This window comes from Aotus nancymaae, unplaced genomic scaffold (genome assembly GCF_030222135.1).
Source record: "Aotus nancymaae isolate 86718 unplaced genomic scaffold, 86718_ANA_hifiasm-v0.15.2.pri h1tg000108l, whole genome shotgun sequence".
Taxonomy (NCBI): Eukaryota; Metazoa; Chordata; class Mammalia; order Primates; family Aotidae; genus Aotus; species Aotus nancymaae.
The window spans coordinates 9704007-9728828 of NW_026988523.1; the positions used below are offsets into that span (position 1 = coordinate 9704007).

General features: G+C 42.6%; 1 protein-coding gene across 2 annotated transcripts in view; it reads left to right on the forward strand.

Annotated features, from left to right (window-relative positions):
* Positions 1 to 24822, forward strand: part of BRINP2 (BMP/retinoic acid inducible neural specific 2) — a 110811-nt gene that overhangs the window by 79930 nt on the left and 6059 nt on the right. For both annotated transcript variants that reach the window (XM_012444621.2, XM_012444622.3), the window contains exons 3-6: positions 5817 to 6007; positions 7057 to 7265; positions 21325 to 21430; positions 23998 to 24234. In XM_012444621.2, coding sequence (XP_012300044.1) covers positions 5817 to 6007; positions 7057 to 7265; positions 21325 to 21430; positions 23998 to 24234 — 743 coding nt within the window. The remainder of the gene's footprint in view (positions 1 to 5816; positions 6008 to 7056; positions 7266 to 21324; positions 21431 to 23997; positions 24235 to 24822) is intronic.

The following is a 24822-nucleotide window of genomic DNA, read 5'->3' on the forward strand; positions in this document are numbered from 1 at the left end:
GCTATATTGCCCAGGCTGTACTCAAATGATTCTCCCACCTCAGCCTTCTGAGTAACTGGGACTACAAGCACTAGCCACCATGCCCACTTGAGCCTAATTCTGAGTTGATAGCCCACTGTAGTTTATGCTGAAAGTAGATTTGGGCTTGTGTGTTTTTTGTTCTTTGGCAAATGTAGCCACTTGTATGCATTCCATTTTTTTATTTTTTTGAGATGGAGTTTCACCCTGTTGCCTAGGCTGGAGGGCAGTGGCGCAATCTCAGCTCACTGCAACCTCCGCCTGCTGAGTTCAAGTAATTCTCCTCCCTTAGCCTCCCAGGTAGCTGGGATTGCAGGTGCCCGCCACTGCGCCCAGTTAATTTTTCTATTTTTAGTAAAGATGGGATTTCACCATCTTGACCAGGCTGGTCTCAAACTCCTGAAATCATGATCCACCCACCTCGGACTCACAAAGTGCTGGGATTGCAGGCGTGAGCCACTGCACCTGGCCACCGCTTGTATGCATTCTTATGGATTCTTTCTCCGATGAAATTCTCCAAATATAATCCCTATCTTTATAGTCCCTATATGGCACTATCGAAACTCTCTCTCCCCGCACGCACATACTTCTACTCAATAACACAGTTGTTAAACCTTTGAGTTCCACAGGTGGAGGCGGTATAGCCTAGTGGCAAAGACTGTGTGTACAGGAGCCAGTCTGTGTTTAAATCCTAACCTTGCCACCTGCTGGCTGTTAACTGCTGGACAAATTGACTTATTTGTACCTAGATAATTATATTTTTCCCCCTTATATGGTATTTTGAGTATAATATTAACTAATCCTTGAAAGATGCTTGGAATATCTATCACATACTAAAAATTCATTAAATGTTAGCCATTATTTTTTATTATTTGCTCATAAAAAAGCTTCCTTAGACAATATCGTTCCTTTTTCTAGGTCATTCTTCATTCTGTGTTGTGATTTCTTTAGCAGCCACGGGAACTAGACTCAGGCCTTTATCTCTGATTCCTCCCATGTACCCTCTGTATGGACTTGGCTTTTTGAGGCATCTCAATTTCTTCTGCAAATGGGCATGTTAAAACTGCCTTAATCCAGGAACATTTTGCTCTGGTATAAATGTTATGCTGTGTTTTGAATTACAATTAATCCATGTTTTGTGTAGGAAATTTAAAAAGTGGAATGTTCCGGGTAATAAAAATATTTGTGTTAAAGGATACTAAATACTACAAAAAATAGAATGCAATAAAATACACTTAACCTCATCTACACGAAGGAAAACAGTGCTATAGAAACAGCAGTATGATATTGGCCTGGTTTTTAAGCACAACTCTGCCATTTACTAACTGTGTGACTTCACCCACACTACTTTCTTAACCTCTCTGGGTCTCAGTTGTGACTATTGTCACTGCCATCATAGTTGCTGTTAATAGCATAGAAGGAGAGTCAGGACACTAGCTTTTTGTGCTGGTTCTATTATCGACTGGTTATATTGCTTTAGGTAAACCACTTGTCCTCTCTGTTTTATGAGAAACATGACGACACGACAGGTTCGTAGTTCCCATCCAGACCCAGTGTCTGACGGGGCCAGACAACTGACTACCAATTTTTATTTATTAGATTTAATTAAAGTGGGGTCCACCTCTATGCTAAGTTGGCCTTTCCTTTCTGTGAGGGGCTTTGACCATTGTAAGAAACTATGTAATGATGTCTTTTTTCCTCTAGAAATCTAGAAAAATAATAGGTTAGAAATTCTTAGTTAATGAAGTCTAGACGTGACCTATCCCAAAGCAAAGGGGCTGGGTTGGATGACTCTAAGGGTTCTGCTTTTAGTAACCTGATTTTATGATTCATCAATGTAATTATCAACTAACCAGTGAGAGGACACTAGTCACCATCCAGCCAATTAGAGATGAGATTAAGCAACTGTTTTTTACCCTGCAGTGGGGTTTGGGATAGAAAATACTTTTGACGAATACTCTGTACGTTAATTAAAGTTTAGTATTTGCTCCACAAAGAAAATAACTGACAATGTATTATTATGAACTTACCTGCTCAGATAAATAAAGCTACACAGCTTGAATTTTGAAGACTTTGTTGGAACCATGAATTATTAGTCACCCGTTTTTCTTTGTTTCCCTAGTAACATTTGACACATGCTCCTCCTCTCTCAGTCTCTAGAGTTAGATGGGGAGATTTATGCCTCAAATGTGGCATGGATTTTTATGTATTTATAATTTTAATTTTTAAAATTTTGTTCATAATTGACATATAATTGTACATGTCTATTGGGCACAACAGTGTATGGTGTGATGTTTCGATACATGCATACACTGAATAATAATCAAATCAGGGTAGTTAGTATATATATCACCTCAAACGTATTATTTCTTTGTGGTGATAACTTTCAAGATCCTTTTTTCTAGTTACTTAAAATCTACAGTACATTATTATTAGCCATAGTCACCCTACTACGTAATAGAGCACCAGAACTTATTCTTCCTAACTGTAACTTTGATTCTGTTAACCAGGCTCTCCCCATCTCCCATTCCCCCTACCCTCCCTAGCCTCTGGTAGCCACTATTCTACTCTCTAATTCCATGAGATCAACTTTTTTAGACTCTACATATGAGTGAGGTTATGTGGTATTTGTCTTTCTATGCCTGGCTTATTTCACTTAACATTATGTCCTTCAGGTTCATCCATGTTGCTGCAAATGATAGGACTTCATTATTTTCACAGCCAAATAGTATTTCATTGTGTATATCAGTTGATGGACACTTAGGTGGATTCCATATTTTGGTTGTTTTGAATGATGCTGCAATAAATATGAGGGTGCAGATATCTCTTCGATATACTAATTTCAGTTCCTTCGAATATGTACCCAGTAGTGAGATCGCTAGATCATATGGTAGTTCTATTTTCAGTTTTCTGAGGAATCTCCATACCGTTTTCATAATAACTGCACTAATTTACACTCCCATCAACAGTGTACTAGAGTTCCCCTACTACACTGGCCAGCATTTGTTATTTTCTGTCTTTTTTGGTAATAGCCATTCTAACTAGGGTGAGGGGACACCTCACTGTGCATTTGATTCGTATTTCCCTGATGATTAGTGATGTTGAACATTTGGATCATATACCTGCTGGCCATTTTTATGTCTTCTTTTGAGAAATATCTATTCAAGTCTTTTGCCCATTTAAAAAATTTGTTATTTTGCTATTAAGTTATTTGAGTTCTTTCTATATTCTGGATACTAACCCCTTATAGACTCATAGTTTGCAAACAGTGTCTTCAGTTCTGTAGGTTGTCCCCTCACTCTGTTGTTTCCTTTGCTCTGCAGAAGCTTTTCAGTTTGATGTAATCTTATTTGTTTATTTTTGCTTTTGTTGCCCATGCTTTTGAGTTCTTATCCAAAAAATCTTGCTCACATCAATGTCATAAAACTTTTCCCCTATTTAGTTTTATAGTTTTGGGTCTTACATTGAAGTCTTTCATCCATTTTGAGCTGAATTTTGTACCTGGTGAAAGATCGTTTTATTCTTCTGAATGTGAATATTGTGTTTTTTCAGCACCATTTACTGAAGATATTTTCCTTTCCCCAATGTGTGTTCCTGGCCCCTTTGTCAAAAATCTATTTTTAATTATTTTATTTTTATGCAACCCTCTCATTTGCATTTCATGGATATTTGGGGAAGGTTAAACCAAGGTTGGACACTGTCATGAGCGGAGTTGGGATGGGTGAAGACTGTGTGAAGACTTTACATTTTTTTGCTTCCTACAGGAGTGGAGCTAGTTTTTACTAGTATAATTTGAGAGACAATGGAAAACTTTCTTATTAATGCATATGATTCTTTAAGTTTCATCCCAAGACAAAGATTTATAAATCTGTCCCCTTTAAAATGCAAACATTTCAGTGAGGAGCAAAGCTTGAAAATTAAAATCTTCAACAGGATTAGAAAGGAACAACTTTGCTATGTTCTAGAATAAGGCTTCTCAAAATATGGATCCTCCTTGTCTATTTCAGAGTGTTCATGTTGACATTGGCACCGAAGGTGCAAAATAAAGCTGCTGGTACCTTAATTTGAATAAAGGCAGTAACACCAGATAACACTAGGACTCATGTGTTCTTCATCACTATGCACTTGCACCTAAACACACACACACTAGCTTCACTTAAGAATGTCCGTAAAGCAATAACATTTATTAATTTTATTAAATCTTGACTCTCGGGTACATGTGTTTTTAGTATTTTGTAAGATGGAAGTGCACATAAAGCAAATCTGAGGCTGCTTAAGTACTATGATTGTCTCAAAAAAAAAATACTCTGTGGTTGAGTTGCAAGCTGGACTAGCCACTTTTTTCATGAAACTCCATTTTTCTTGAAAGCATAAGCAACAGACAAACTACGGTTATTCCGACTTGAGTATCTGGCAGACGTTTCTCAAAAAAAAAAAAAAAAAAAGAATTAACTAAGCCAGTCTCTGCAAGGAAAAAAACTGACAGTATTTGTTGCCAATAATAAAATTTAAGCTTTTAAATGAAAATCAAATTTTAGAAAACTTGGGTTCATCCTCATGAACTTGACATTTTCCTAATATTTAAAGACTTTGAAGAGATTGGTCATGATATTAAATAGATGTTTTAATATTTTATAATGAAAAGTGTCAAAATGTGGAAGATCTGCATAACTCAGTGACCTGATATTTTCCAGATGACCAACACATGATCTTACATTATGCAGGATAAAAAGATCCATTCAGATTACAATATAGAACACTGGATTTTAATGTAACAAAATATGAAAAGTTCACCGATACAATTTCAGATTCCATATTGTAACTAACCTTTAAGAAACTACCATCTGTTTAGTTTAGTGTAGTACCAAAGATGAAAATCCACAATTATGAAAACAGATTGAATGTAGAAGCAAATATGGGAGTGCAGCTCTTTTCTGCTAAGCCTGATATTAAAGAGATTTGCAAACATGCAAAGCCATGCCATTCTTCTTGCTAAATTTGTTTTGTTTCAGAACATACAGTTGTCATGAAAATGTTGTATGTAATGAGTTTATTAATGTTATCTCTATTTTTTTTTTTTTAAAGATGGGGTTTCACCATGTTGGTGAGGCTGGTCTTGAACTCCCGACCTCAGGTGATTCGCCCGCCTTGGCCTCCAAAGTGCTTGTGTTACAGGCGTGAGCCGCCACGCCCGGAAAAAAAAATAGTAATAATGTTATCTCTAAATAAAATAATAAACGTGATTTTTTCTATTTTAGTTTCTAAAATGATAAATCTCAATAGCCACATGTACAAACATGGGAACTCAATAATTTTTGAGAGCGTCAAGGAGATCAGAGATTAGAAAGTGAGGGCAGTGGTTCTGGAGCAACCTTCCTGACATCACAGATGAGTAACTGAGGCCATGATAGGTGATGTGACTCATTCACTGTAAGACAACTGTGATTAGATCATATCTTTCCAAACCACTGTTCCAATGTTTGTTTATTCTACTACTCTACACTGTAAACCATGACTTCGTGTGAATAAGCTAATCAGCTACTGTCTGATGAGAAAGTTGGCTGGGAGAGGCTCTGATGGAGGTCAGTGGAGATAGAGCTTTCTAACAGCATGTGAACGACAGGCCAGGTGGAGAGGCCAGGGGGCCTCTTCCAGGCTCTGGGCACCTCCAGCTGGGGGGATGTGGGCTGCGAGGAGATGAATGACTGCAAGTGGAGCAAGAACATTACCTACTTCAGATTTTATGCCTCTTGCTCTGAAATCGCCAGCTTTTTCTTACCCCTTGGCTTTTCCTCCAGGGAGTTTGCCCGTTGGAAGGTGAACAACTTGGCTCTAGAAAGGAAGGACTTCTTCAGTTTGCCATTGCCTCTTGCCCCAGAGTTTATCCGGAACATTCGCCTCCTTGGAAGGAGACCCAATCTGCAACAGGTTACGGAAAACCTGATAAAAAAGTACGGCACTCATTTCTTACTTTCCGCCACTCTTGGAGGTAAGCAACATCACGATTTCAAGCTAACTGGTTGCCGGACCATTGGAAATAACTTTAAGACTCATGCAGTGTAGCTCCAACTGTCTTTTGTTCTTACTGGCCTTTTATTGCCCGAGAAGTCTTTCCGGTGCATTTGTAAACAGTGTAGTCTCTTAACATCTCAATTTACCCCAGAGCATTTCGATTTGCTTATAAGGATCTCCTGAGGAGGGGATGTTGGGTAAGGTGGTTGGGGGTGGACAGGCTCCTACGAAGCACTTAACAGCAGGGGGAGCTCGCAGTTTTCGTGCTGCCGAGCCACCTAACCCCTGAGACTTCGCCACTTTCTAATGTTTGCTGTGGCTGCAGTGATCAGACCCACAGGCAAAGTAAGTTGATGTCCGTGGAGTCCCTGACCCCTCTTCCTCTCTATAAAGACTGGAAACTATCCAAACTAATTCCAATGGTTCTGGACTGGTGAATCATCCCCTTGTGAGGTGGAGGGTAGGGGTAGGGTGGAACAATATGGGCTAAGACCCAGGGCAGGATCAAAAGCTCTGAACATGCAGAATTCCCTCTGCCCTGGGAAGAAGAAAGAAGGATTTATTATAACATTTAGCTCACTGTCCAATCAACCAAAACAAGCTCTCCCAGGGCTCAGGCCAGCTGTCGGCATGTGGCAGGTGTTGAGTGTTTGATGGGGAAGAGGGAGATAGAGCTTCGAGGCTTTTGCCCTTCCTGAGGGAGCATAAACAACTTGAGAGAACTGTGTCTCCTCTCTGGAGGTGGATTACTTGAGACGGAGTTCAATAGAGGATGTTAAATGGATAAGCTGAGGGCAGGGGGACTAAGCTCTGGAAGAGGGCCTTTCAGGCAGCATGGCCTGCTGGCCTGTGGCTCCCTCTGATGAGCCTCTTCTAAAGATGGTAAGGGCTGGGGGAAGAGCTTGGCAGCAGGGGCTGCGCTCTCTCTCTCAGCTGCATCTACCCTGGCCAAGGGTTTTATGTTTCTATTGGTAGGGGATTCGAGAGCAGAGAGCCTCACCAATGAACTCATGTTTTTCACCATAGGAGAAGAGTCCCTGACCATTTTTGTGGACAAGCGGAAACTGGGCAGAAAGGCGGAGACAACAGGAGGTGCCTCTATAATTGGGGGCAGTGGGAACAGCTCAGCTGTGTCCCTGGAGACTCTGCACCAGCTCGCTGCCTCCTACTTCATTGACAGAGAGAGCACACTGCGACGGCTGCACCATATCCAGATAGCCACGGGGGCCATCAAGGTAATGACCTGAGAGGTACAGGGCAGGGGGTGCAGGAAGCACTGGGGAACCCAGGGGTGGCCAGAGCCTGAGCCAGCTCTAGGTCAGCCAGGCTGGCTGATGGAAGAGGGAAAGAAGCTTTCTGATGAAGACACAGCCAGCCTTCAGACATGATGGGGTCATTCATTCCACAGCAGACACTCACGGAGCACCCACTCTGAGGCAGGCTGCAGCAGAGGTACTACTGGGAATGGCAGACAAGGTCCCCATGCTCACAGAGGTTGCACTCTAGTGGGGGATGGAAAAACAACAAAGTCATTTCTGATGATAAATAAAGACAAGACAGAGTCATAAGGTGCACACCTCCTGGGGTGTGCGGAGGGAGCCACTCGTTGTTAGTAGATTGATCATGGAAGGCACTTTGGGGTTTAGACTTTGATCTCCGAATAAGAAACCAGCTGTGTGGTGAAGAGAGTGGGAAGTGTTCAGTAAGTACTGAGGCCTTTTAGCAGGAACCAGCCTGGTGCTGGTTCACAAAGTGTTGGAACACAAAGAAGACTGCTGAGATGGTGGGGAGGTAAAATAAGAAAGACGAGGTTCACCAGTCGGCTGAAGCAGATTAAATGCCTTGAGAAGGAATTTTAATATAAGGCAAAGTGCAATGAAAAACCACTGGAGACTTTTGGCAGGGAAGCAACATGATCTCAGGTATGTTTTTAAAAGATCAATAGTTATTGTGACTCCTTCATCACATCTTCTCTACTTACACCTAAGAAATTTCTAGTAAAGTTCATGGCGTTTTAGGGAAAATCGGTGAAAATACTGTACTTGAGAATGCAGTTTTTTAAAAATTCTAAGCATAATGTTAAGGTGTTGAAAAGACTTCCAAATTGTCTTATATCCTGCTTTTATCCCATCTGAAACTCATGAGCAAGTTTTATTAATTCATTCAATAAATATTTACTGAGCACCTGTTATTTGTCAGGCGTTGTTTGGGGTCCTGAGAACACAGGAGTGAACAAAACCTGCAAAGTCCCTGCCCTCATAGAATTCATAGCTTGAATTCTAATAGCAAAGGGATAAATTACATAAATAGGCAGGAATTACCTCATTTCGTTGTGGTTTGCTTCATTGCATACGTTGCAGATACTGTTTTTGTTGTTGTTTTACAGATTGAAGGTTTGTGGCAATCCTGTGTCTAACAAGTCTCCTGGCACTATTTTTCCAAAAGCATGTGCTTACTTCATGTCTCTGATAATTCTCACAGTATTTTAAACTTTTTCATTGCCATTTTATCCGTTATGGTGATCTGTGATATGTAACCTTCGAGGGTGCGGGAAGCACTGAGGAACCAGGGGAAACTCTTCAATCAGTCGACCCGGCTGACCTGGAGCTGGTTGAGGCTCTGGCCTCTCCCTGGTTCCTCAGTGCTTCCCGCACCCGCTTTGATGTCACTTTATAATTGTTTCAGAGTGTCACAAATTGCACCCATATGAGATAACAAACTTCATCAATAAATGTTGTGTGTTCCCACTGGTCCGCGAAGTGGCTGTTCTCCCGTCTCTCTCGCTCTTCTCAGGCCTCCCTATTCCCTAAGACACAACAATATTGAAATTAGGCCAATTATTAACCTTGCAATGGCTTCTAAGTTTTCAAGTGAAAAAAGCAGACATCTCTTACTCGAAATCAAAAGCTAGAAATGATTAAGCATAGTGAGGGAGGTATGTCAAAAGCTGAGCTAAGCCAGAACTTAGGGCCCTTGAGCCAAACAGCCAAGTTTGTTAGCAAAGAAAATGTTCTTGAAAGAAATTGGAAGCACTACTCTGGTGAACACATGAATGATAAGAAAGCCAAATAGGCTTCTTACTGATATGAAGGAAGTTTGAGTGGTCTGGATAGACGATTAAACCAGCCAAAACCTCCCCTTAAGGCAAAGCCTAAACCAGAGTAAGGCCCTAACTCTGGTTAATTCCATGAAGACTGAGAGAAATCAAAAAGCTACAGAAAAATGTTCGAAGCTAGCATAGGTTGTTCATGAGATTGAAGGAAAGAACCCATTTCCATGATATAAAAGCCTAAGACGAAGCAGTAAGTGCTGATGTAGAAGCTGCAGCAAGTTATCCAGATCTAGCTAAGATCGTTGATGAGGGTGGCTACACTAAAGAACAGATTTTCAGTGTAGTTGAAACAGTCTTCTACTGGAAGAAGATGACACTGAGGACTTTCATAGCTAAGGAGGGTAAGTCAGTGCCTGGATTCTAAGCTTCAAAGGACAAGCTGGCTTTCTTATTGCAGGCTAATATGGCTGGTGACTTTAAATTGAAGCCAAGGCTCATTTACCATTCTGAAAATCCTAGGGCCCTTAAGAATTATGCTAAATCTCCTCTGCCAGTGCTCTATAAATGGAGCAATCCAACCTGGACGACAGCATATTTGTTTACAGCATGGTTTATGAACTATCTTAAGCCCATTGTTGAGACCTACTTCTCACACACACAAAAACTCTTTCAAAATATCACTGCTGATTTACAATATACCTGCTCATCCCAGAGCTCTGATGGAGATGTACAAGGAGATTCATATTGTTTTTATGGCTATAAACACAGCATCTGTTCTGTAGCCCATGAATGAAGGAGTAATTTTGATTTCCAAGTCTTATTTTAAAAATGTTTTTGTAAAGTAAAGGCTCCCATAGATAGTGATTCCTCTGACAAATCTGGACAAATTGAATTGAAAATCATTTGGAAATAATACTATTCTAGATGCCATTATGAACATTTGTAATTAATGGGGGTTGTCAAAATATCATTAACAGGAACTTGGAAGAAGTTGATTCCAACCCTCATGGATGTCTTTGAGGATGTCTTTCCTCAGTGGAGGAGGTAATTGTGTATATAGTGGGAACAGCACGAGAACTAGAATAAAAAGTAGAGCCTGAAGATGTGACTGAATTGCTGCAATCTTATGATAAAACTTGAATGAATGAGGAGCTGCTGCTTATGAATGGGCAAAGAAAGTGATTTCTTGAGAGGGAATCTACTCCTCGTGATGATGCTATGAACGTTGTTAAAATAACATTGAATAACAACCAAGGGTTTAGAATATTCCATAACCTTAGTTGATAAAGCAGTGGCAGGGTTTCAGAGGATTGACTCCAACTTTGAAAGAAGTTCTGTTGTGGGTAAAATGCTATCAAATAGCATCACATGCCACAGAGAAATCTTTCATGAAAGGAAGAGTCCATTGATGCAGCAAACTTCATTGTTGTCTTAGTTTAAGAAATTTCCACAGCCACCCCAACCTTCAGCAGCCACCGCCCTGATCGGTCATCAGCCATTAACATCAAGGCAAGACTCTCCACCAGCAAAAAGACTCCAACAACTGGCTGACAGCTCAGATGATCATTAGCATTTTCTAGCAATAACATATTCTTTAATTAAGGTATGTACATTGTTTGTTTAGACATAATGCTATTGAACACTTTAAAGACTACAGTATAGTGTGAACATAACTTTTACATGCACTGGGAAACCAAGAAATTTATGTGACTTGCTTTATTGTGATATTTGCTTTATTACAGTGGTCTAAAATTGAACCCATAATATCTCTGAAGTATACCTGTATAATGCCAGGTAGGATGAATGGTATGAAGAAATGAAGCCAAGTAAGAGGATAAAGAGAGATGGGATTGGGGACTTTAGGAAAGACCTTTCCAAGGAATGCCACTTAAGCAGAGACCTGAATGAAGTGAGGGAGTAAGCCCCAAACATCTTAGATAAAGGACAGAGCAGGTACAAGTGCCTTAAAGGGGCAGGGCAGTGTACTTTGCATGATCCAGGACCACCAAGAAAGGCAGTGAGCCTGGCATGCAGTCAGGAGAGAAATGAAATGAAAGATGAATTTGAGATTACAGGGACCATATCAAGAAGGTCTAACTGATTAAGAAGTAGAAAGAAAGGGCAATTCTGGAGACCAGTACAGTGGCTATTGCAGTGGTAAAGGTAAGACATAGTGGTAGCTTGGACAAAGCTGGTCTTGCAGAGGTGGTGAGAAGTTGGCATATTCAAAATATATTTTGATGGTAGAGCCTATAGGATCAGACAATGGATTGGAAGAAAGGAGTAAAGATTTACTGCAAGATTTATGACCTGAGCAATCAAATGAACAATGATTCCATTTACTGAGAAGGACAACACTGGGAGGAGGTACCGATCTGAAAGAAAGAAATCAAGGATTTGGTTTTAGACATGTTGAATTTGACGTTCCTATCAGACATCTAAGTAGAGAAATCTAACAGTCAGTTGGACATAAACACCAGGATTTCAAGAGAAAGGCCATGTGTGAAGATGGAAAGCTGGCATACAAACATATACACATGTACACATGTGTTGGAATTTACAACTATGGGAGAAAATGAAGTGAGATCACTTGTGAGTGCAGCTAGGAAAGGGGCCCTAGGGCTGAGTCGCGAAGCACTCCAATATTCAGAAATGAGGAAGAGGAGAGGATCCAACCAAGAAGACAGACAGAACACAGAATTTGAGGAAAACCAAAGCAGGCTCACAACGCCATGTGAAGAATGGTTTTCACCAAAGAAGGAACTGGCAACTGTTGCTGTTGAGCAGCCACTAAGGTGAAGATTGAGACTTGACCTTCAATTTGGTGACATGGAAGTAACTGGAATCTGGAGAAGAGTGGTTCAGTATTTGAAGGGTGCAAAAGGCTGAGTGAAGAGAATTGCAGGAAGGAAGCAACGTTAGGAATCAGATATGAGTAGAAACAACGCTTTTGCTGTAAAGGCAGATGGAAAAATGAGTGATAACTGGGGAGCGATGTGGGGTCACGAGAGGGTATGTTTTTATTTTTAAGATAGGAGCTATTCCAGCATATTGGTATACTAATTAAAATAACTCTGTAGAGAGGGAGAAAGTGATGATGTAGGAGAGACAGAAGACACTTGTGGGAGCAAAGGGGTTGTTCTTACCCAGGAGCTTGAGTGCTTCATCCTCCGTAACAGGGGGCAATGCAGAGGGCGCAAGGACAAATGCAGCAGGATGTTAGGTGCGTGGTAAGAAGAAGCCGCTGTTTTCTTCTGATTGGCTGCTGCTTCTTGATTTCCTAGGTGAAACGGAAGGAAAGTCCTTGGCTAAAAGGAAGAAAAGGGAATAGTTGGGAAAATAATCTGTGAAATGGTCTTTGAGAATAAGAGTTAAGAGTGTTGGTTGACTAGATAAATGCAGTAGATTTCTGGGGGTAGCACTGAGAGCCCGCTTCAGTGGCCATAATTATAACATGAGACCGGTCAGCATAGTTGTAAGTTTTATCAGCTACACTTAGCAGTTCATGTATAGGTAGGCATGGAATAGATGGAGAGTTGGATTTAACCAAGATGTATGTGTTACATGATGAAAGATAAAAGAGCGAAGAGGGTTAAGAGTATACACAAAGGAGTGATTATAGTGATGGACCGTGGCATGTAATTCAGTCAAGGAATGAAAAGAGGCCTTGATGCTAGAAAGTGAAGTTGGTCAGGTCTAAAGGCTAAAAGTCTAAGTAGGTTTGACAGTTCATCAGGGGAATAGATTAGAGCAAGTATGAGTAGGGGATAATTCATACTGAGATTATAGAAAGAATACTATGTCCTGGAACCTAATCTTTTTAGTAACTGCATTCCCTCTGTAATCACTTAATGGCAATTAATGAGGGCAAGTAATGAGAAAAATAAACTGCAATAAGGATGGGTAGTAAGTGCTAAGAGTCCACTGGTTCTGGCTTCAAAGGAGCTAGACATCTTTAGAGATCTCTGTTCAAGATATCACAAGGGAGCACCCTCCTTAATTCCATGCCCAGGAGTGTGGGGGGTGGGAAATGAGATGGCCCCTGCTAGAGAAGGCTACAGGGGAAACCATGTCCTCAGGGTCAGCTACACTGAGGTTACAACTGAAAGGCAAAGTGGACGCTTGAGAAGTGGTTGAGATTATATGGGATTTTGCTAAGAACTGATCATGAAATCGAGAGAGCAGAGTGGAAGTTAACTGAAGATAAGAGGTGAGGTGAGGGGATGTACAGAGTCTGGAGTGAGAGTTGAAGAGATGAGGATGACTTTCCATTAACAGGGAGGTAGGAAACTAGTGTCTTAGACAGTTTAAAATGATTTTAAAAATCACTGATGTGATTTTTGTTTTTACTCTTAATTCTCTTTCTTCTTTTATCTTTCATCATGTATACACATACATCCTGTTTAAATCCAACTCTCCATCTAGTCCATGCCTTCCTGTACATGAATCACTAAATGTAGCTGATACAGCTGTGCTGACTGGTCTCATGTTATAATTACCAGTCCCACGAGTCTCCAGCCAGCTCTCAGTGCCACCTAGAAATCACTGTGGCGTGGAGTATGTTTTACCAAGAAGACAGAGCTCTGTGAAAGTCCGTCTCCCCATTTAGTCCTGTAGTGGACAATGTCAAAGTTGGAGAAAATGGATCATATCAGAACATGAAAGGTAGGCATTGGGTCTGCAACTAAAGATCCCATTAATATTCCTTCCCATTCCTCGACCTGACCAACTTTATACTTTCTTCACTCTTTAATGGCCTCATTTTCTTAAATTCCTTGATCCATCACTATAATCACTCTCTTGCATACGTCTTCAACATGCCCTTTGTCCCCTCTTCATGACTACTTCCTTAATCTAGGACTTAATCACCTCTTACCTGATTTTCTTGCATTATCCTGTTAAGTGGTTTTCCTGTTTTTATTCTGGTCTCTTTTCCCTGATTCACCCTGTAGGCTGCTACCGTGAGTGCCCATCATCATATCATATTGTATCCTATTACTCTCTGCCTAAAATCCTTCAGTGGCTCCAAACTGTACGTGGGACAGAGCCCAAACTACCGTTCCCCAGCCGGGGTGGCAGCGCGATGCAATGGAAAGAACACAGACTCCAACCCAAGAGTCAGTTCTGCCATTGCTCGTGATGGGGCTTTGAACAAGTTGCCAACCTTCTCAGAACCTCAGTTCATGCCTCCTAAAACTGTTGTACAATTAGAACAGTTTCTATCTAGACGTTTTCCATGAGGTTTGATAAGAAAGTGTAGATAGCATTAACCATAGCACTGTGGGAGCGTGAAAAAGATTAATTCCTGTTCTTAACAGAACTATGCGACTATTGAAAATCTGCCTCTGCTATCTTTCTAGCTTAATTTTTAATCAGTCCTTTGGCACTTTCTCCACCCCCGTGTTCCCCCCTCTACTCTTCAACTTCCATTCATATTGTGTAACCCAGTCATATCTAAATATCAGGCTTAACTCAAATATGCCATGTTCTCATATCTCACTTTCCTGGCACTTGCTGTTTGCTTTACTGGTAATGCTTGTCTGTTCACCTGAATGGCTCTTCCTCACCCTTCTTTGCTCAGTTTAAAAAGGTAACTCTTTGGTGAAGCCTTTCCTAACTCCCAAGGTAGCTAAGTGCCCCGCTTTAGGGTTTCAAACACATGCCTCTTTTATACGGCATATCATTTGAACTATAAAACTGAGCGTATGTCAGCTAACACAGTGACATCCACATGAGACAGTGAGGTCCTTGTGGAAGAGGCTGGGTCTTGTTCAGCTTTGATTCCCAGTAAGAGTATAGAGCTTGCCACACTATGGGTAATGGGTAAAGGTTTACTGAATTAATGAATGAGTCCCTGGACATGGAATTTTCTACATAGATTAGGCTCTTCTGTTCAGTGTGTATGCAAGTACATATAAGCATGCATAGTTGAAAAGAAACAGAAATCTACTCAAGGTGGCTTGAGTATAAAAATAGTTATTAAGAGAACTCTGGTGAAAAATGTCACAGCTCTCCAAGGACTGGGCACTAAATCTAATCTAGGCACATGGAACTTGTACAAGTGTGGTCATCCTCCCAGGTTATTCCTTTTGTTTTTTGTTGAAATACATGTCACTGCTTTTTCATCTCCATCTGCTTCATCTCCCCTCTTCCCTAGTTGGAGATCTTTTAGCTATTTATTCTATACTTTTCTGTACCTCGATGACTTCAAGTTACATGTAATTTTGGCTTGCTGTGGCGTTGACTCTGACCCTGCTGAATATTATCTTTTTGTTTTATCTCTTGGCCAATGCCACCATGGCAGAGATCACTCCTTTGTTCATGGCTGTGTTCCCGGTTCCTGACATATTTTAGGTGCTTGATAATTTTGATTTATTATTTGAATTTTGTGAGTATTTATGGTCACCTTTAATTTTTTTTCTTTCAGTATCATAGTTTTCAATTCTGTTGAGAAAGAATCTGGTTCAGATTCTACCCTTAGTTTAATACAAAGAGTGGGGCTTGCATAGTCTCAACTGTGGCTTACTGGACCCACCCCTTAAGCAAAGTCTGTGGGTGGTGATCTGAAAGGGGGCTAGATACCCAAACTACATTTAATATAGTGCCTATGAATATACTTTCCAGAATTAGAGCCACTGCCCATCTCCTCAAAAGAGGCCACCATCCTTGGAAGCCACTTTTTGAAGACTCTTCAAGAACACATTGAAAGTGAGATCAATATTCAGCTTCCACTGGGTTGACTGACCTGGGATTTTTTTTCTGTCTGGGAGTACAATGGGTTCTCCCCCTAGGAAGAAAACCATGAGAAAACAAGGATGATTTTGTGTTTTTTTCCTACCTTCATCTCTCCAAGTTTTCATATTTACATAAGTTAGCAAGGTCTAGAGACCTGATGTGGCCTGTTCAAGGACCCATTGCTAGACTAAGGAGCAAAGGTGTGTGTTGGCATCCCACCCCACAGTTCTGCTCACTTTATGAGATTGACCTGCCCCTTTTGCCCCAGCAGTAAGATTCTCTGCCCGGGAACATTTCCTTGCTCTCATACATTTAGTACTCACAGATCCATATAGCAAAGGCCAATAGCCTGGATACACACCACAGCACATCCTGGCTAGCTACCACTCCTTTGCTGGTGCTATGACACCTGCCAGCTACCTCCCCCTACTGAGTATGCCTCAGCAGCTGGCTTCCAGCACGTTCATTACTCTTGAGAGAGGTGGCTGGAGTTGGGATGAGGGATTCTGCTTACCTGCTCTGCTCTGGTGGAGGAAAAGTTCTCCAGCATATCTGCCTGTTTCTTGTTTTCCTAAGCAGCTGTGCACTTACTGCCCTTTCTTAGCAAATTCTTCCAAGATGGATATATGCACCTTTTTGTTTATTTATTATGTTCCTCTAAGACCTCACTGAACATCCCCCATCTGTTGAAAGGTTTACCCGGATCGCCACATACCTCTATTGCAGAATTTGTCATGTTACATTGAGGGTGTTTACATGCCTATCTCCCTCCTGACACATACACCCTCCATGACAGTAGGTCTTAGAGCAGCCGAGACTCTGTGGCAGGTACACAGCTCCAGGTCCCTTTAGAGTGTCATCCGACATGTGGCGAGATGTTTCATAAAACGCTTGAGAGGTGAAGGCAGACTGCATGGTTTAGTGGGAAACAAACTTACTCAAGTAAGAAGACTTGGGATTGGTTTTGGCCTTGATGCTGTTTCTATGACCTTGAGAAGTCACTGAACCCTATTTCTCTCATCCATGATACATATTACTAACTGTCTGACTCACCTGCACACAGGGCTTACATTCAGCTGATGTGGTTACATGAGGTTTTAACATATTGAAACACTTCTATAGGCTGGTAAATAGTCTTCACTCCAAACCCCATGTGCTGCCTTAGCCACATTTACTCCTCCCCTGCAGCCTCCACAGTTCTTTCTGAAGGTAACCAAAGGGAGAATATACCTCAGGAGGCCTCTAGAACCCGGCCCTGGTACTAGGGCTGCCATCCCTTCGGATGAGTCAGTGCGCTTCTGTTCTACCTGCTGCTAAATATTGTGAATATCACTCTTGACTCTACCAGAGGGTTGGGATGCCACCAAATGATACAGGGCACATGCAAACATTTTGCACACTGTGAAGGGTTGTATACCATAATTCCCCAGAGGGGATTAGAGCCACAAAGGAGAGAAAGGGCTTGTTTCTAAAGTACAGCTCACCCACTATTTAGTTGAAGGCTGAGGAAGGACTTGGGGTGGGGGGCTTGACATGCCCACAAACTAACAGAAGGGAGTTTCTCACAAAGCCTCCTTAAAAGTGACTTGTCTGAATTCCTTGCTGCAGCCGCCTAGGATTCAGTTTGCAGCTCTTTTAAGCACACACACCGTCAGCTCTGTTCTCCCAGCCCAGTCCGATTGCTCACAATTAGAAGCCCATTTCACTCTGCTCTTAGTTTGCAGGTGTCCCCTTAGGTAGGACAAGAGCAGCCTGGAAGTGGAGGGTGGAGGGTAGGGAGAGCAGGCTGGCAGGAATGAGGGTTTGCATGATCTGGTATTTATGGAAAATTGGATGTGCTAACGAACCTGAGATCCATCAGGGCTTTCTCAAGGCAGGATGGTCTCTGTCAACATACCAATTAGCACACAATTATTTGCCCTTTCTGAAAGCTTATCTGAGGCACTCTTTGAACAGCGTGTGCCTGAGTGAACTGCACTCTCCATTACCTGGATAGGCCTTCTTTATAATCTGCCGAAGCTGTCTGCCTCTTCTACAGAGAAAAGTGCAGGCTTCTCTTGAACAATCCTGCAGAGATGCTGGGGTTTTCCTCACGTTGGGGCGAGGGGTTGAGGGGGTCTCAGGCTATTCTGCTTACTCAAGTCAGTACTCAGGCGATAACTGCAAGGGGACCCCTCCAGCTCCCTCTATTCTTTTCACCTCCTTACTTCTGAGGGGAGGAGAGAGTCTCAGAGCAGAATAGCAATGAAAAGCACTGTGACTTTGGGAACTAGTGAAACTTGAGTGGGCCTTCCTCACTCTTCAGGTCCTTCTTTCTAACAGGAAATGAGCGTAAGGATCATGATCTTTGTCTGTTCCTCGTTCCCATCCTTGTGCCACAACTAAAGTGAAGCTACTCACACCCTTTCAACGACTTACCTAATTGATTGTCCGCTTGTGGAACTGACCTTTAGAAGCAGCAAAGTAAAGTTCAGAAAACTGCATCAAAGACAGCCCAGCATGATGAACAAGATGCTGGTGGTGGGGGGGAGGCAGATGCATTGGTGGCTGGTAGGGATGGGGGAGGGAGAAGGGGGAGGGCGAAGGGGGAGGAAAGGAAAGCTCTTATCGTGGCTGTTCTCCAGCCTGTCCTCCTCTTTGGGTCACGTCTTGCTCCCACTTAAGGCTTGTTAGCTTCCTTCTTTCCTGGACCTGGTTGGTGAGTGACCAAGTCAGGAGTAAGTGGATGGAAAAGCCGGTGAAAAACCCAATGGTGATGGAGTGGCCAGCCTTCCTATAGGCAGGGACAGGCAAGCCTCCAAATACCATATCCCTGTGTCCCACCTCTGTCCATCAGCCTACCCTACCCTAGAGGGGCAAACTTCCCCAGAGTAGCTGGGACGGTTATTGGCCATGGCTCTTTATATGGGGAATTTTACACCATATAGAAAGTGAAGACTTTGCCTTGAAATATGGCTGCCTCTGCTTCCCCTGGCCAGTCTGACCAGTAGCCAATCACCCACTCACCCAATAAAGAAACATGATTCAGCACCTGTGTCCACATGTGGAGGGGACAGGCTCATGTGTTACAGCCAGAACACTGAGGTTATTTACATACATTTCCACTTGTCTCTAAGCTTTTACTGGCCATGACTATGTCTTATTCATCTGTGAGTTCCAAATGCTCCTTGAATATTGGTTAAATGAAAAAGTGAGTGAGTAAAAGAATGAATGAATGAGCCAAATAAATCTTATCCTTGCAGGTGACTGTATGACCTGGAATAAATCATTTAACTTACCTGGGCCTTGGTTTCCTAATCTGCATTATGAGGATAGTCAAACTGATCTGAAGTCTGTACAATTTGTTTTGCTCAATGTTAACATTTTGAGACGAGAACAGATCACTAAAACATGTTGGGTGGACCGGTCTGTTTAGAATACTTGTGTTTGACAGTGATGGCATGTAAAGGTTTAGACTCACTTTATTTTCTGTAGTCTTTTGACCTGCCTGCTCAGGAGGTAAAAGGATATTGAACTGGAGTCTGAGGACTCTAAAGTTAGAATCCTGTTTCTGCTACTCAACAGCTCTGTGGTCTCAAGGACTGTAACTCTCTGAACCTTACTTTCCTCCTTGGAGAGTGATAGTAATGAGTTTGACCCAGAGAGTTCTCGGGGAAGTTAAGTGGGATGCTCTTGGAGGAAGAATTTGGAAAACGGTAGAGAAGCTGTCCCTGCCCCTGTCGCGGCCCTGGTCTAGTTCTCCCCGCTGCCTCTCACATTCTGTGTCTATTGCTGCCCCTTAGTATTTGTGTGGAGTTACCCTTCTTTCTTCAATTTCCTCTTCCTGCCCTGCCACCCCTACTCATCCTTTAAAACCAAATCGTGGCTTGCTTACTTCCTTCATAAAGCCTTCGTGGACTATTTCAAGCTACAGGAATCCCTCCTGTCTCTCTCCCGATTGTTTTTGCTCAGCATCACACAGTCTCTCACTTTATCACTCTGTTCCATGTGCCTTTTTTAAACCTAGGTCTACTAAACTCTCTTGAAGAATGGCCCTTACCCTTTGATATTCACCATGGTAATAAGCCGGGTGCTAGACGCACGCACTACGCATTTCCAAGCCCATGTGCTGCAGAGATCACACTATCCCTTCTCCTTTTCCCATCTTCCCACCTGTCCACTCCCTACTTCTCCTTGGGGACCAACACAGATGGTGTCTTCTCGGCTACTTCCTCTCGTTTCCCTTCATTTAGAGCTGTGCTTCCTTAGAGCTCACCATGATCAGGGTTTCTACAGTGACTTGGATGTCTATCAGTCAGCTGTGTATGCACCTGCCTCCTCAACAGGTTGTGACCTCCTGGAGGATGCAGTACGCAATGTGTACATTGTTGCACACACCTCTCTACCCCGAAAAGCCTGGAACATATTATACATGCATTCTCTTGTTTATTGAGTTCCTACTATGTGCCAGAAACTGTGTTAATTGCTGTCGACAACATGGTGAGCAAAATAAATATAAGCTTCCCCCTTTGGAGCCTGTAGTGTGTGGGATCCAGACATGGATCACGTACTTGCAGAATGGGATGCAAAACTGCAACTCCTGTGCCTGCTGAAAAGCAGTGGGGCCTGAAGCCGGAAGAGGAGGTCAGAGGTATCAGAGTGGGCTTCCACAATGAACTTCAAGAAAGGCTCACTATAAATGCTTGAAGAATTGTATGGAATTAAACAGTGGTTGCTCAATAAATACTCGTTGACTGGTTGATTGATTGTTGGCAAAGCCTTCGGAGATCCCGAGAAGAAAGGGCCTTGGGTCCCCATCATTCTTATTACATAATTATTTCAGTGCATTTAAAGCTCCCCATTTTTCATCTTATACTTTAAACATCAGGGAAAACTGATGGGCCAACTTTATAATATTTTAAAATGACTCTACGGTGTTTTGGAATATTACATGGCTATAAGAGTTTATATATATTTAATACACTTATTAAAATATGCAGTAAGCCCATGGCTGATTTTCTCTAAGGACGTCTCAGTGCCGAGGTGGGATGTAAATGTTTAATACTAATACTAATACTCATAACTCATTTCTCTAGTGCTTTTCCCCTTTAGGATCCATGGAGTCTGTGAGTACCACATCAAGTGGATGCAGCTGGGCTTGCCAGCAGCCTGAAACGGACCACGTATGGCCTCTTGCCTTCCTCTGGGGGGAGAAGGGGTGACTCCAGCTTAAGGTTTCACTCCTCCAGCATTCTCCGCCTTTCCAGACACAAATTCCCTTTGACTCTCTCTGAAAAGTTCCTACTTACATACAACTGCTGCTGCCAGCCATATGTAACAGACACTCACTGCCTCAGGACAAGGAAGAAAAGTGACTTTATACCTCTGGAGTACAAAAAGGCACAAATCACTTCTTTAGCTGGTTGAGGACAGGATGTGGAGCCTGAGATTGAGCAGCTGGAGAAGGGAAATAGAAAGAGAGTCTCCACTTGTTATCTAAACCCACAACATACTCCTTCCTTCTCTAGGTCACCGAGACCAGGACCGGTCCTCTGGGCTGCAGCAACTATGACAATCTGGACTCAGTCAGTTCTGTCCTGGTCCAGAGTCCGGAGAACAAAGTACAGTTACTCGGTAAGCAGCACTGTGATGGTTTCCATTGCTTTCGCACCTGATTAAAAAAACCTAGATCACCAAATAGCAGGAAACCTTCTGCCTGTTCCATTCGGTTAAACCTCTCTTAAGAACTACCGCAAGTTCTGGGAGCTGTATTTAACAACTTTCCATTACTCTTTTAAAAAACTCTCTGATATGGTTTTCCCTGTACCCCAGACACCTCAGTCATCCCACATAACATTCCTCCTCAAGTCCTCTGTGACAATTCTATAAGGAACAGCATACCTACATCCTTATAAACCTTTACCTAGTTCAACGATCTTCATTTCCCAGAAAGCCCTTGGCTTTATCCTAAAGACACATTGAGGAATAGCTGGCCTTTACGGAGAGGTTATTAGACTCCCATCTCTGGCTCAACTAAGAGCTATACAAAGTGGGGGACCACTGCTTACTGGAACCACAGTCTGAGAGTGGCCCCTGCTTTCTGTTATTTGCCTGTGATCTTGCACATGGGCGATTCAAAGTCAGAAGATGAGTTTGAGAAGAATAAGACTCTTGATTTGAGACAGAACAAGCAAAACTGTGAAAGAAAAGAAAAAAACCACATTAACTCTGGAGGCTGGGGGATAAGGGGAGACATGCATCTCTTGCTCTCTGTTCCCCACAGGCATCCTGGGGGCTGGGCTACGCAAACTGATTCAGTGGGAAGTTTATTTTCTTAAGGCCAACTAAATTCTACTCTGTTTAAGATATTATTGTCTCAGCATTACAAAATCAATAACCCTCAGCCAGGATCTATGATTACAAATTCTAGGCAACCTGAGTCAAATGCGACCCAACAATGCTTTAGGAATTAAGAAATATGTAAGAAAGAGGACTGAAAACTGCTTTATTTAGAGCTACCTAGGGCAATTAGCATTCCTCTTCACCGCTGTCCCTGGATGGGCTGGCTTTGTGTCTGGAAAGTAGCAGTGAGTGAAGTTCAAAATGTCTAGTTGTTCATTTGGAATAGTTTATGCTGTTTAATTTTATAGCCCATCACTCATGCAGACATTTCTCGGGGCACTTATTTTATAGCATGGGAAGTGTTCTGGTGAGGAGGAGGGAAGCAATGGGGGAGGTGAAAGGGAAGGACTGGGAGAGGGTGAGTGTGGAAAGCAAGCATGTGGACGGGGTGTGTGGGGAGAACCGCTCAAATGCCACAGTAGGCACAGTGCCAAGAAAGGGAAATTTAGGATCAGTTCAGGATTGGAGGTAGACCTCAAGAGAGAATAACAAACACCCACTGCTGCTGGCAATTTTAAGTTACATTTTGAGGTCTGCTGAGACTAGGATACATACTTCGAGTTCTCTGATTTCCTGCCAAGGACAAGGTCAAGGGCCTAAAAATAAAGAGCTGGCAGACGTTTGGGGAGAGAGGAGCTCATCATATCCAGAAGTTCTCATATTCCTCACTTTCCTGGCACAAAAATCTCACAATGTTTCTACTGGGAGAGCCTCCCGCAGATCTGACCTCGAACACAGCCCAGACTGCATCCAAAGGCATGCCTACCCTTTGTTCATGCTTTGGTAAGCTTCCAACTGCCGTCTTACGAGTGGCTTGAAGCCAGCTAGTAGTGTGTTCTGATATAGGTAAACTGACAGTCACTGCAGATGGGCAAGAAAATTGAAGCTTAGAGCAGTTTACTGCATTATATCTAAGATCAGAAGCTAATTGGAAGAGAGCTGAGAGTCATTCATATCTATCCAGGCTTGACTGATCTCAGGGCATTGACCACCATCCCACCTTCAAATCTTCTTAAGAGTTAGATCCTATTGAAATAGGACACCCAGTCCCAGTTATATAGTATTAGCTGATGAGACAAGGACAGGATCTGACACTAAGCAGATTCTATGAGTGCTGTGATTTGGGCAGGTCACTGTGGTCTTAGGGATTGGATTTCCTTACCTATAAAAACTTCAGTTTAAGCACAAATGGTGTTTGCAATCATATATAAAAAGTACTCAGCATAGTACCTGGACACTGTGTATCTACAGTATCTGTTCCTATCTCTTAACCAGGACAGCTTCCTTGGTCATCAGGACTGGGGTGGGAGGCCCAGAAGGATCAGAATTCAATAATGTCCTAGGATGCCTACTGCTAATCTTAGTTAAGCTATAAACAAGATGGCTATAGGAGGCAGGGCAAAAAGCCCATCAAGCCTTGTTTCCTCTCCCAAGAGGGCTGTAAGCTCTTCTTTTATCTGAAACATCTTCCCGTTTCCATCCCAGAAATGCTGATGTGTAGCCAATAAGCCTGTTCTTATGATATGCACACTCTCAATTTGGCTGATGTGAGGGGTTTGGCTAAGCCTTGGGCTTTGATATTCCCATCTGCATTTTCAGATCCTCCCCCATCTGTCACTGGGGCAGCAGTAGCCTTCTCTCTCAACCAGCTCAGCAGGATCAGGCCCTGGGGTGACCATGCTTGGGCCCAGAATACACAAGTCAGCAGAACCTCAGCTGAGGTTCCTGCAGCCTTGGGTGTGGGAAACTGAGTCCTCACTCGTTCTGCCCAGAGATTCCTTGACACATCCTTTCCCCAGGCCTTCAGGTGCTGCTGCCTGAGTACCTGCGTGAGCGCTTTGTAACCGCAGCACTCAGCTACATCACGTGCAGCTCTGAAGGTGAGCTTGTCTGCAAGGAGAATGACTGCTGGTGCAAGTGCAGCCCCACCTTCCCTGAATGCAACTGCCCTGGTGCAGACATCCAGGCCATGGAGGACAGCCTGCTGCAGATCCAGGACTCCTGGGCCACTCACAACCGGCAGTTCGAGGAGTCAGGTGAGCAGCCAGCTGACCCAGAATTCCTCCCTGTCAATGAGAGGTGGCTGTGAGGTGCAGAGCAAGAACATGGGGAGAACACAACTTGAGAGCTGAGCATCTTCATGGGGATCCTGACATGGCACTTACTGTCTCTGTGACCTCAAGCAGGCTATGTCACCACCCTGAGGCTCAAGTGGTTTCACATTTTTCTAGGACATAGGTAATATTTCCATTTCCATAGTTGTGTTTTAAGGACTTAATAAGCTAGGATAAATGTAACTAAGGACATAGACCTTGTTTGTCTTGTTTGCTTGTGATTCCACAGTGCCTAGAGCAATGCTTGCCCATAAGGTGCACTGTAAATATTTACTGAATAATGAAGTACGTAGAATGGTTCTAGATGATATCCAATACAATTCAGTCATTGTTTGTTGCTGTTAAAGTTGATATCAGTTACCTTGAGACCCAGATTCAAGAGAACTGGTTTTACATCCTGGCCTGATTTGACAAGCTTTATGACCTTGGATTAGCCATGCAGCTTCTCAAGGTCTCAGTTTCCTCATCCGAAAAAGAGGGAGGATGGGTTTATATGACATAATGTAGATG